The 12,251-nt window shown below is 46.2% G+C and overlaps 2 protein-coding genes and 1 long non-coding RNA gene across 4 annotated transcripts in view; 2 read left to right on the top strand and 1 right to left on the bottom strand.

The window, feature by feature from the left end:
• XPO6 (exportin 6) overlaps nt 1-12,251 on the top strand; it is a 145,072-nt gene that overhangs the window by 77,054 nt on the left and 55,767 nt on the right. The gene's annotated exons all lie outside the window — the stretch shown is intronic.
• On the bottom strand, nt 5,222-7,620 carry LOC310831036. Its single transcript, XR_014557737.1, has 3 exons — nt 7,426-7,620; nt 5,797-5,947; nt 5,222-5,400 (listed from the first exon to the last, which is right to left on the bottom strand). It is a non-coding gene; the product is annotated as an uncharacterized lncRNA (long non-coding RNA).
• On the top strand, nt 7,007-12,179 carry PERCC1 (proline and glutamate rich with coiled coil 1). 2 transcript variants are annotated; one of them, XM_083711014.1, is made up of 2 exons: nt 7,007-7,050; nt 10,941-12,179. In XM_083711014.1, exons 1-2 carry the CDS (start codon nt 7,033-7,035, stop codon nt 11,838-11,840), a joined length of 918 nt encoding a protein of 305 aa, XP_083567140.1. In that variant the 5' UTR covers nt 7,007-7,032; the 3' UTR covers nt 11,841-12,179. The 2 variants fall into 2 exon arrangements, with proteins under 2 accessions (XP_083567140.1, XP_083567141.1); XM_083711015.1 differs by lacking the exon at nt 7,007-7,050 and adding an exon at nt 7,761-7,941.

Raw genomic sequence — 12,251 nt, 5'->3', positions numbered from 1 at the left:
TGCAATGCATGTTTGGATTAAAGGTGAGCCAGGGTCTGAAAAGGACTGCTGGTCTACTTGAAGGCATCCTCTGTGAATAAGATAAAAGAACCACTAGAAGGGAGAGCAGGAGGAATCTTTAATTTGCAAGCTCCTGGGCAATTGACTGAATAAGCACTGCAGTCTCGTGGGTGGCTATAGGGTCCCCACTATGGCAAGGCGTATTGTATATCTAGCTACATCGCCTCTATAGTAATTGTATCTAAAGTTGCATCTGTACATATATGGTAAATCAGCACATGCACTTGCAAATCGGCATCCTCTTTTTTGATGAAGCGTTTTCTCGTTTCTCTTCAGTGCAAAAGTGGTCTCCCTACTTGCAAAAAGCTTCCAAATGTGCCAAACCTTCTCCTTGCGAGTATTTTAAAAGATTGTAATTGAATTTGGGGCATGCTTCATTCCCCTTCTCTCCCCACCACTCCACCCCCCTTAACCTGGGCTTGATGGACTGCATCGAGCTGTAGCAGTATCTCAGACAGCATAGGTGACAGTAATCCAGGGATGTGCATCTCTGCTTCTAGACAGCAGAGGGCATTGACGCCCTTATTCTATTCTGGACACGTCAACAGCCTCTTTCTGCAAAAGAAAAATGAACAGAAGAAAGAACAGAGTGACTTGTAGCATCTTAAAGACTAAGGATGGCACAAGCTTCCATGCAGCACCTTGGGGATTTATTACAGCACAAGCTTTTGCAGTCTAGAGAGCCCACTTCACCAAACAGAAGTGCTATCCTCAGTTGGCTTCCATTTGTCTGTCTACCTATCTATCTCCTTTGAAATCTTACTGTTATGGTGGCTTTGAGTGGCCTGGGGACCAACATATTCTGCGAAGGATTTCGCCATGTTGCCATTTTTACTACTGGATTTATGTCAATTGATTCTATTGCACAGTAAATGGCATGTTTGTCTTACACAAGCAGCTAAAAGGTCTTGTTGACAGGCAATGAAATTTTATTTCTTTGTCTGTTTAAAAGCATTTCTAAGCCAATTAATTAAAAAAAAAAACATCCTAAGCGATATACAAAAACTTTTCTTTTTCTACAAGAGCACTTTCAATTATATATATATACGAAAGCAAATATATATATATATATATATATATATAAAAACACATATATATATGTAATCCACACTTTCATAAAAATATATCACGGTGGTTTACAACATACAAGATTATAATAAAAAACCAGTAAAAGTATCTGTTAAAAAAACCCAACAACAGTAAAAACGTCAATAAAACCTCAGTAAATACTGACGGGTTAAAAAGAAAAACGATTGTATTGTGAAGGCCTGCCTAAGCAATACAGTTTTCAGATGACACCTGAGAGATGGCAGGTACAATTCCTGCCAAACCTCTAGAGGCAGGGAGTTCCACAGGGCAGGACCTGCCACAATAAAGGCTTGGTCGGGGCCAACCAAAACACAGGGGCAAGTGGGGAGCTGCCAGCAGTTCCCCACCAAAAGCTGTCAGTGATCAGGATGGTGCATAAGGGAACATGGGAAGCTGCCTAGGCTGAGTCAGGCAACAGGTCCATCTAGCTCAGTGTTGCCTGCACTGACTGGCAGTTGCTGTCCAGAAATTCAGGGAGGAGTACCAGCGCTACCTGGAGACACCAAGGATTGAACCTGGGACCTTCTGCATGCAAAGCAGTTGCTCTACTGCTAAGCTGTGGCCCTACCGCTACAGAAATGTATGGTATGGGTCTGAAACAAACCATATTTTCCAGAGTAAAAGGGATCCCCATGAAATGCTCAGGGAAACAGGGAGAGCAAAACATCCGATCCTGAACTTTCTGATAGTAAGAGCAGTTTGACAGTGGAACAGACTCCTGCAATAGGTTGTGGACTCACCTTCCATGGAGGTTTTTAAGCAGAGATTGGGTGGGTCTCTGACATGGATGCTTTAGCCGAGATTCCTGTGATTCTTTAAGCAAGCTTCGCTACATCCTCAGGCACCCATCCCAGAGACCAGTGCACTAACTCTTTGCTCTTACGGTCCTGGTGAATACAGGCACGCCAAACGTTTTCCACCTACTGCTCCTTCTAATGGGCAGAGTTGTGCTGGAGTGCTTGTGGGGTTAATGGTGGGTGTCATATTATTGCAGCTCGTTTGGAGTGCTGACATATTGGAGCTATTGATTTTTCCTGCACTCTTGCATGGAGACCAAGAAGAGGGCCCAGAATCCTCCTATAGGGATCAGGGAGCTGCAGCCCCTGACCCACAGCCACCCTGGCTGCTGCTGCTTTCCAGAAGCCACTGCGGTGTGATAAGGCAGAAGCTGGCTTCGCAGAAAGGTGAACGGTGTTTATGTTTTGTTTTTATAATGAGAAAACCCGAGGCCTCGCCACGGAAGCATATGCCCAGACAGATGCTCTGTGGCCCCATATTGCGCTGTCAAAACTCTCTTTATTAGTTGGAGGAATGGTGGCGCAGAATGGCTGTCTCTTAACAGGGGGAAGGAGAGAAGCTGTTCTCAGTGAGTTGGGTACACAGCAGCCTCTCTTGCCACCTTTCCCTATGCCGTTTGTCAGCCAACCCACCCACCAAGAGCGGGACTACAGCTCCCCAAGGGCGGCGAAACCCAAGATGGTGAAGGCAGGTGTCCTTTCAAAAAGGGGAGCGTGATTCCCCATCATCCTAATCCTCTTTAAAAAATAAAGGTAAAGGTACCCCTGCCCGTACGGGCCAGTCTTGACAGACTCTGGGGTTGTGCGCCCATCTCACTCAAGAGGCCAGGGGCCAGCGCTGTCCGGGTCACGTGGCCAGCGTGACATCACTGCTCTGGCGAGCCAGAGCCGCACACGGAAACGCCGTTTACCTTCCCGCTGGTAAGCGGTCCCTATTTATCTACTTGCACCCGGAGGTGCTTTCGAACTGCTAGGTTGGCAGGCGCTGGGACCGAGCAGCGGGAGCGCACCCCGCCGCAGGGATTCGAACCGCCGACCTTTCGATCGGCAAGTCCTAGGCGCTGAGGCTTTAACCCACAGCGCCACCTGCGTCCCAGCGCCACCTGCGTCCCTCCTTAAAAAATAAATAAAAATTATTAACAATTTCAATATAACAACATATCAAAGCATCTCATATTCATCATTTCCCCCCAACCCTCCCTCCCTCCCTCCCCCAAAACATCCCTCAGCTCCTCTCTCCGATTTCTCAACTCATATTGTTCTCTGCATACTGTACAATTGTATAAATCCTTATATTATCTATCCACTACATTAACAATCAAAAGATTTGTGTATGTTTATTCAAAACCTGCCAAGGAGTCCAGTTCGTTTTGCTGTCTTTTTAAATAATATGTGGAAAAGTTCCCATTCTTCTTTAAAGTCACAGTTATCTTTATCTCTCTGTTTGTATGTCAATCTAACCATTTCTGCATAGTTCATCAATTTCTCTTGCCACTGTTTTTTTGTTGGGGTTTCACTCATTCTTCCATCCTTGTGCTATCAAGACTCTTGCCGCCGCCGCTGCCGCATACATAAATAAATTCTTTGTTTTCCTTGGCAGGTCTTGTCCTACAATCCCTAACAAAAATGCTTCTGGTTTTTTATTATTATTATTATTATTATTATTATTATTATTATTATTATTAATATTATTATTTTACAAATGTCATTTTAAACATTTTCTTCAATTCATTATATATCATTTCCCAAAATTTTAAAATTTCTTTACATTCCCACCACATATGATTTTATTATTATCCTAGTCCATTTGAGGCACTGGAATCTAAGCACAGTTTGTTAAGGGTGCTGGGAACTGTAGTTCCTTGGAGAGATAATCTGCAACTCCCAGGATTCTCCCAGGAGGGAGCCATATCCTTTAAAAGTGGTTTAAAGTATGGTGTGTATTCTGCTTCAGATGAGGGGCAATTATGTCTTTCTTTTTCTCTGCCTGCCTGCCTGCCTGCTTGTCTCTCTGTCTGTCTGTCTCTCGCACGGTCCCTAACCAGGTTTTCTCAATTGCGGGCCTTTTCCTATGTCCCATACAAGTGAATGGAGCAAGGTGTCCAGTACAGTGGCACCTCGGGTTACAGACGCTTCAGGTTACAGACTCCGCTAACCCAGAAATATTACCTCGGGTTAAGAACTTTGCTTCAGGATGAGAACAGAAATCGTGCTCTGGCAGCGCAGTGGCAGCAGGAGGCCCCATTAGCTAACATGGTGCTTCAGGTTAAGAACAGTTTCAGGTTAAGAACAGACCCCCGGAATGAATTATGTACTTAACCCGAGGTACCACTGTACAGCCCTGCCATGAAGTCACATAAGGCAGCTGCTTTAGGTGATGGACGTAGGGTGCAATTATGTCCCTACCATACACCCCACCCAAGTGTCCCAAAGCTAGCTGTAGTTCTCTCCACATTTGTCCTAAGAGGAGGAGGAGGAGGAGGCAGCCACAGTGACGTCAGAGGAGCATATTGAAGGGGTGATGACTGGCTTGGCTTATCAGTTGCCGCTCCGATCTGTCTGTGTATCTAAACATGTTTGTCAAGCCAGCAAATGGGCTAGATAGTGGCTATTGAGGCAGGAGGGCTGCCAGCGCGAATGTTTGGAGAAGTCTAAGTGCTCCCATGTGGGTCCGGGTCCTTGCATGTCGCTTGTGCAAAGGGCACAAGTTCCAGGCACAAGGGACCAGCAAGGGAAGAGAGAAGGTAGGGGGAGCCACCTTCCAGTCTGTGCAGCAAAAGAACCCCTGGATTTTAAAATGCTGCACCTTCTTTTACCTTGCCGTTAGGGTTTAGATTCCAGGGTGGGAGCAGTGTCTGTAAAGAAAGAAAGAAAGAAAGAAAGAAAGAAAGAAAGAAAGAAAGAAAGAAAGATGAAGACAGTGATGATGAACAATCAATCACTCCATAGTAAGAGTGTGGCTTTGCAAGACACAAACTGTATAAAGCAGTGGCCCCCAAATTCTGCCCTCTGGACCACTTGCCCATTGCAGAGGGTCTTGGCTTTCATTATTTCCCTACCTGCTGTTGCATGCCACCCCAATCTCCAGGGGTTTGTGTTTCCTTTTGGAAATGAGGCACAGTGGAGACTGTGGTATCTTTAGGATATATGGTTCATTTACACATATATACAACCTGATCCTGCGATGGAGGGCTTCATGGGTCTTGCTTCTCCCATAGACACAGCTTTGGATTCGAACGCAAATCAGCCAAGGTTCTCTCTCTCTGCCTTAGCAGCCTGCAACTTTTGCCTCCAACTTCTAGCTCAGATAACTCTGCTCTCAAACTCAGGCTTTTCCTTCTAACTATCTTGAGAGCTGGAGGAGGGCCCCACCCATTTGGCATCTGACACAGAGCCCCCTTTCCTCTGTTCTCTTAATAGCCCATCACACAGGATGCTCAAATAGCTTTTAACACTTGCTGGTGTGATAGGAATTTTATGGTCTTAGATATATGGTAATGTTCATAAGTGTACCAACCAAGCACGTACATAGATCAGCACAGGAAGGCCAGCCTGGAACCATTTTGATTCCTAAACTGAGTACGGTAAATGTTTTCTCTGCAAGGTCAAAGTGGGAAACCTCCCATTGTCTTTTCCTCACAAATCCTGTCTTAAGGGCACATTTAAGATATGAATAGAGTGTGAGCCTGTGACATGGCCCAGGAACTAAGTATTTATCACTACAAAAGAATGGCCAGGCTCCTCAGGCAATCCAATCAAGTAACCTGCCAGACAGGAGATAAACAACAACAGGAGAAAAACAATATTCAAATTTCTGTTTTAGACCGCCTTTTCTGTGATGTAGATATACAACACTGGGTTCAGGGATTAGAAGTCTGGTACCCACAAACTCATAACACTGTTGTAGCAACTGTAAGGTGTAGTTGATGTATGCTCTTTAACTCTATTTTTGAATTTGCTTCTTTTGTGGTGGTACAGTTTGCATTCCGTAGAGTTCTGATCTGTAATATAATAAAAGTCAAGATAAGTGTCTGCTGGATCAGGCCAGTGGTCCATCTGGTTCAGCATCCTGCTCTCACAGTGGCTAACTGGATGCCTGTAGGAAACTAACAAGCAGGATTCAAAAACAGAGCCCTTTCTCCTCCCATGGCTTCCAGCATCACTGCCTCCAGCTGTGGAAGCAGCCCATAGCCATCACAGCTGGTAGCCACTAATAGCCCTCTCCTGCATTAATTTGTCTAATCGTCTTTTAAAGCCATCCTGCCTCCTGTGGGAGTGAGTTCCAGTTTAACTCGGCAATAAAAAAAGCAATAAAAGATACAGTGACAAACCAATGTGTGTTTCTAATGTGAACATGCAGCAGACCCTCTGAATGAAGTGTGTGTGCCACCAATGATCCACAAACCACAGTCTGGGAACCCCTGGCTTAGAAGGGTCTGAAGATCAGTGTAAGGAGTGCTTTTGTGGGTTTATATATTTTGCCCACCAGGCAGCCCTGAGGCCACATACAGCCAGGAGTAGCCCCAGACATTTTGCTGTTAGAAAAAGAGTACAGTGGTACCTCGGGTTACATATGCTTCAGGTTACAGACTCCGCTAACCCAGAAATAGTGCTTCAGGTTAAGAACTTTGTTTCAGGATGAGAACAGAAATCGTGCTCCGGCGGTGCAGCGGCAGCAGGAGGCCCCATTAGCTAAAGTGGTGCTTCAGATTAAGAACAGTTTCAGGTTAAGAACAGACCTCCAGAACAAATTAAGTACTTAACCGGAGGCACCACTGTATAAAAAAGGGACATATGTTAGAATTGTTTTTGTTTCTTAAAGGCCTTTTCTTCACCCTAATGAAGCCCATCCCTAATGGGTTGAAGATAATGGCTTTGACAGCCTGCCTCACCTCCCGTTCTAATTGATTTATGGGCACCAATTTGTATGGTAAATCACAGGAAGCAACGTAATAATTTGATTTATGAAGCCCTTAGGAGGCATTTGCTGCAGAATAGCCTTGCAACTGAGGGGTGATAGGAGAGGTGCTGACTGGAGGGAGGGCATTTAGGCCTCATCAATAAATGAGAAAATGCACCCCAAACCATGAAAAAGAAGGTACAGGTATGTATAGTTACAACTATTGGTTTAATGGTAACTATAATAATTATTTTATTTATATTTTACAAGTATGAAACCAGCTATGAAGTCCATACAAAGTGCCCCATAAAAAATAATTCAAACAAAACAATTTTAAAAACCCATAATTAGAACTATAATAAGATAAAAGAAGCCCGTTGGAAAGCATAATACTTCAAGCTGTTAAAAGAGCAGCAGAAACAGTTGTTGGGGCAGGAAGTTGAAGCTCAGGGGAAAGCTTGCCTAAATACTGTAGGTGGGTCTTCAAGGAATGCCAATAGGGATTCAAACTGATGCGGAAATCAACCTAAGCTCAGAACAATGAATCTGACCGATTTGCCCCGGTCGCCAGTTAGTTACCTTCCTCTTCTGGCTTGGCATCTTACTATTTGCACAGGCGTTGTCGGATAAGCGTTACTTGCTTCTGGAGATGATGCCTACTCCTGGAGTCAAAATACCATGAAATTTAATTTTATGCCTATTTGACGAGGCTCGATTTCGTCTCCAAATCAACACTGGAGATAAGAAGTCCTCTGTCAACCTGTGCTGGGAGCCGGGGAGGGGGTGAGGTTTGCCAGCTGTGGCAGCAGACCTAATAGGGGGACCGGCAGGAATAACACTCGAAAATCCCCCAGGAAGTCAACCATTAAGGTGAGCCCTATCTCCCCGTCCTCCCAGGCTCCTTGTCTACAGTGTTCTCCGGTTGCCGGGCATTAAAGCAAACCAGAGTTTTGTTTACCGAGTCTACGATTACAATACAGCCGCCAAATATTTGCTAGTCCCCAGTTTCGCAGTGCCACTATAAATACTTCAGCCCCAGGTGGAAGGGCTGAGAGTTGGCAGAGGAGAAGTGGGGGTCTGAGCTGCGGTGGACAGGTAAGTGGAGAGACCCGGGGAGAGAAGCCCTTGCAAGGGGGATGGCTGTAGCTCAGGGGTAAAGCACCTGCTTTGCGTGTAGGTCCCAGGTCCAGTCCCCAGTATCTCCAGGTAGGGCTGGGGAAAAGACTTCCTCTCTGAAACACTAGGGATCTGCTGCTGCCAGCCAGTGTAAGGCCATACAGGGTTAGATGGTCTGACTTAGTATAAGGAAACTTCCTAAGCTTTAAGGAAGAGCTGTAAGTCAGTGGTAGGGCATCTGCTTTGCATGCAGTAGGTCCCAGGTAGGGCTAAGAAAGCCCAAAACTCTGGAGAGCTGCTGCCAGTCAGTGTAGACACAACTGAGATAGATGGACCAGTGATTTGGCTCAGTCTCAGTATAAGACAGCTCTCCGTGTTTGGGGAAACAACAGTAGTTCAGTGGCAGATCTCAGATTCAGTTTCCAGCATCTCCAGGTAAGGTGGGGGGAGACCCGTGCCTGAAACGCTGGAGAGCTGCTGCCGGTCAGTGTAGCCATTACTGGGCTAGATGGACCAATTGTGCGATTTAATATGAAGTGGCTTCCTATGTCCTCTTTTCAACTGCCACAAACTATGAAGCCATCTGTGTACGTGGTCTGCACATGCACAAGGATGAGACCATTTTGTGACTTATTACACCTGTGGCCTGTCTTTTATCCGAGAAGCTCAAGGCACATACCTGGCAATACCCTCCTACCACCTGCATTTTATCCTCACCACAACCCTGTGGGGTAGGCTAGCCCAATAAATATCGATTGGCTCAAGGTTACCCACCAAGCTTCATGGCTAGATAGGGATTTGAACCTGGTTTCCCCCGTCCTAGGACACAGGGCCTGTAAGACAGAGTTGTTCCACCTGGCCTTTGGCTTGGAACCAGCCTGATTCACTCCCCCTCTTTCCTTTTCCTTCTGTGATGGAACCCCTATTTGGGGACTTCCCTGGTTTTTCTGGCCACGTAGGACCAGTCTGGATAGTTGGCCTTGGTGAAGATTTGATGTTTTCTCCCCCCAAACAGTTTTTGATCTGGGCTTCCACTGAAATGAGGCTGCATTTTAAGTAGTATTTTAATCTTGTTTTTAAGTTGTATTTTAATCAATTGTTTTTATACCTGATGTTAGCCACCCTGAGCCCAGTCTTGGCCGGGGAGGGCGGGGTATAAATAAATAAATAAATAAATAAATAAATAAATAAATAAATAGGACCCCTTCCCCAGGAGGCAGTAAAGGCCAGCGATTTCTGGAGGCTATCAATCAATATGATTCTATGATTCTATGATGACTATGTTCTGCCTCCATGGATGGAGGCAGCAATGCTTCTTAATACCAGTTGGAGGAAACCACAGGAGGGGATAGTGTTGCTTGAGGGTTTTCCACAGGTATCTGGGTGGTCACTGTGAGAACAGGATATTGGACTAGACGGGCAACTGGCCCGATCCAGCAAGCTTGTCCTATGTTCTTATTTTGGAGCACATAAGCCAGGCATTAGAATGAGGACATTAAGCATAATGATAGAATTCTGAGCTGATACCACTTAGCCACACATACTTGTCTAGAGTGTATACAGATGATGTCCTATTTTTGAAAGCTCTTCCACATCTATAGCTCCCTGCATGAACCACGCTAGCAGCCCATGGGGAAAGGCTAGCTCAGGGATGAAAACTCCCAGTATTCTTGGATTACAACTGCTCACATCGCAACCATTGGCCGTGCTGGCTCAGGGTGATGGGAGTGAAGGAGCAGGGGCTGCAAGCTCCCTGCCCTTCATCTATCCCTTTCCCTAACAGGCAAGCTTTCTGCATGCATGGAGCTTTTGATGTGGGGGAGTTTAATATAAAAATGGCATACACCCTACATGCAATTTGAAGTTAAACAGTCAGTTTGGAATAGGTTCCACGCTTCTAAGATGCCATTGGGGACCAAGGACCCCACCCATGTGAAAGGGGCAGATAAGTGATAGAAGGTGGTGATTTAAAGAGAATTAGAATAGGTATCACCTCAGCAAGGAAGGGACAACTGTGACCAGGTGGCCTATGTGCTTGCACTGGTCTGCTGTCCAGATGCTCATTGTTGGCAGATGAGTTTAAGCTCCTCCTCCGTTTCCTTTTATCATTAAAAAGAACAACAACTTTGAAGTCATTTTTCTATTATTATTATTATTATCATTATTATTATTATTATTATTATTTCCTGTTAATTCAATACACCCCTCCCTGGCTGGCCCAGTTTCACAAACACTCAAACCAGCTGCTTTTGCCTGGCTGGAATGTGCCCTGGAAGTCTGATAATGCCTCGTTTGCATGGAAGATGTAAAGGACTGTGCCAGTGCATGAAGAAATTAGCCAGCGTGGTGTAGTGGTTAAAGTGTTGGACCTTGGAGACCAGGGTTCACAATCCCACCCATCTACGAAGCTCACTGCATGACCTAGGGCCAGTCACTGCCTCTCAGCCTAACCTACCTCACAGGGCTGTTGTGGAGATTAAACGGGGAGAGAGCCATGTATGCCGCCTGGAGCTCCTCAGGGAGAAATGGTGGGACATAAATATAATGAATGAATGAGTGTACATTTGTGGCTTTTGCTTCTGGCCTTGCCCACATGTGACCCCGAGAAGATTGTCTAGAAGGAAATGTGGCCCTCAGACTGGAAGGTTTTCCCCAACCCCTGTTTTATGGTTTCTGGAAGCCACAGAGCATACCCAGTAGGCCCTGGGCTGTTGCGGGGAGGGGAGGGGACTTCTGATTTGTTTTTGTTTTTTTGGACCCCCCTTTTTTAAATTACAGTGTACTAATTATTACTACTGGGTGCTCCAGGAATATGTTAATACCTCCTCCTAATTTCTCAGTGGGTCCAGTTCTGTCAGCACTCACCACTCAAGTTCTCTGTTAGAGGATGATAATAACAACCACAAAAGATAGCTATACTGTGCATTCCCTCTCCTTGGCAGACACCTGACGCTTTGTTCTCCTCACTGTTTATTTAGTCCAGATTCAACCACTTGTACAGCGTGGAGATAGGAGCGGGGGAAATGGCCGCTGGGGTTATACAAAGCCTAAGCAAATTTAAGCTGCCCACAGCATTCCGGAATTCGTTCCTATCCACCACAACCTGCCAGGAAATGATTTTCCAAGACTTATCGGAGGAAGAGGAGGAAATGGAGGCAGACGAGGAAGAGGAGGAGGAGGAGGAGGAAGAGAGGGAGGATATGGAAACAGTAGGCAATTCTGCAGGTTGCAGTCCAGACAGAGGCTCTGCCGACTCCAGCTTGAGCAACACAGAGGTGACGCTGCAGCTCCTTCGGTTCGCTGAGCGGATAAGCGATGACATCCAGAGATATTTCGGCCGGAAGAGCAAAGAGGAAGGCTCAGAGCCCTGCAACATCTACGAGGACCGCCGTTCCCCTCAGCTGTCAGGGCAGGTTCTATACTATGCTGACCTAGTCAGGATTTCCCAGATTGGGGAAGAAGACGACAGCAGTGACCTCCCTGACCCCTCGAAGCCCCCAGCACAGCTGGAGAGGCAGCTGTGGAGATCTGTCTGCAGCAAAGAGGATGCAGAGAAGATGGGTCCTCTGGCCGAGCTCTTTGAATATGCCCTGGTCAGGTGCGTCAAGCAGCGAGCCTCTTCTGAGAACAGGAGGCTTAGGCTGGAGAGGAAGTATGGCCACATCGCCCCCATGCATGGCAGGAAGTTGCCCCAGTCCTTCTGGAAAGAGCCGTCCCTCAGCCCTGTCTGTATACTCAATGGCAACCCTCCAGATTTCAGTGACCTGCTGGCCAACTGGACTTCTGAAACCTGCCAGGAGGACCTGAATCCCAGCCGAGAGCATCCTAGCGAAGCAAACCGGAGGGTGGTGGACACTGACCATTTTGGTGGTCTATGAGGGTTCAGAAGCGTTGCAACATCTTAATTCTTCTCACCTGGGCTCCAGTCCTTTCCCTATTGCAGGGTCCATTAGCCCTGTGCCCACCATGGCTCCCATGAATATCCCCTCAAAAATTGACAATGCACAAGATCGGGGTTGGGAGCAATGTCTGCACCATTTTGTGTTCCTGTCTCTTTTTCTACTCTTTCAACAGTGGCAGCCATTTTCTTTTATGTCATGCCCCCTGTTTCGGCCATTTTCTCTCATGCCACACACACACACACCATTTTGTGTTATACCACCCACCCCCAGCACTATCTCGAAATGTCGTTATCTTTCCACTGGCCCCCAAAATGTCACCAACCCCTGACCTATTGGAGACCTGGGAGTCTCCCTTCTCTCTTGCTCAACTTGTATAATTGTAAATAA

The sequence above is a fragment of the Podarcis gaigeae genome (genome assembly GCF_964106915.1).
Source record: "Podarcis gaigeae genome assembly, chromosome: 14".
In the NCBI taxonomy this organism is placed as follows: Eukaryota; Metazoa; Chordata; class Lepidosauria; order Squamata; family Lacertidae; genus Podarcis; species Podarcis gaigeae.
The sequence above is the reverse complement of the archived record's forward strand: the minus strand, read 5'-3'. Positions and strand labels throughout refer to the sequence as shown.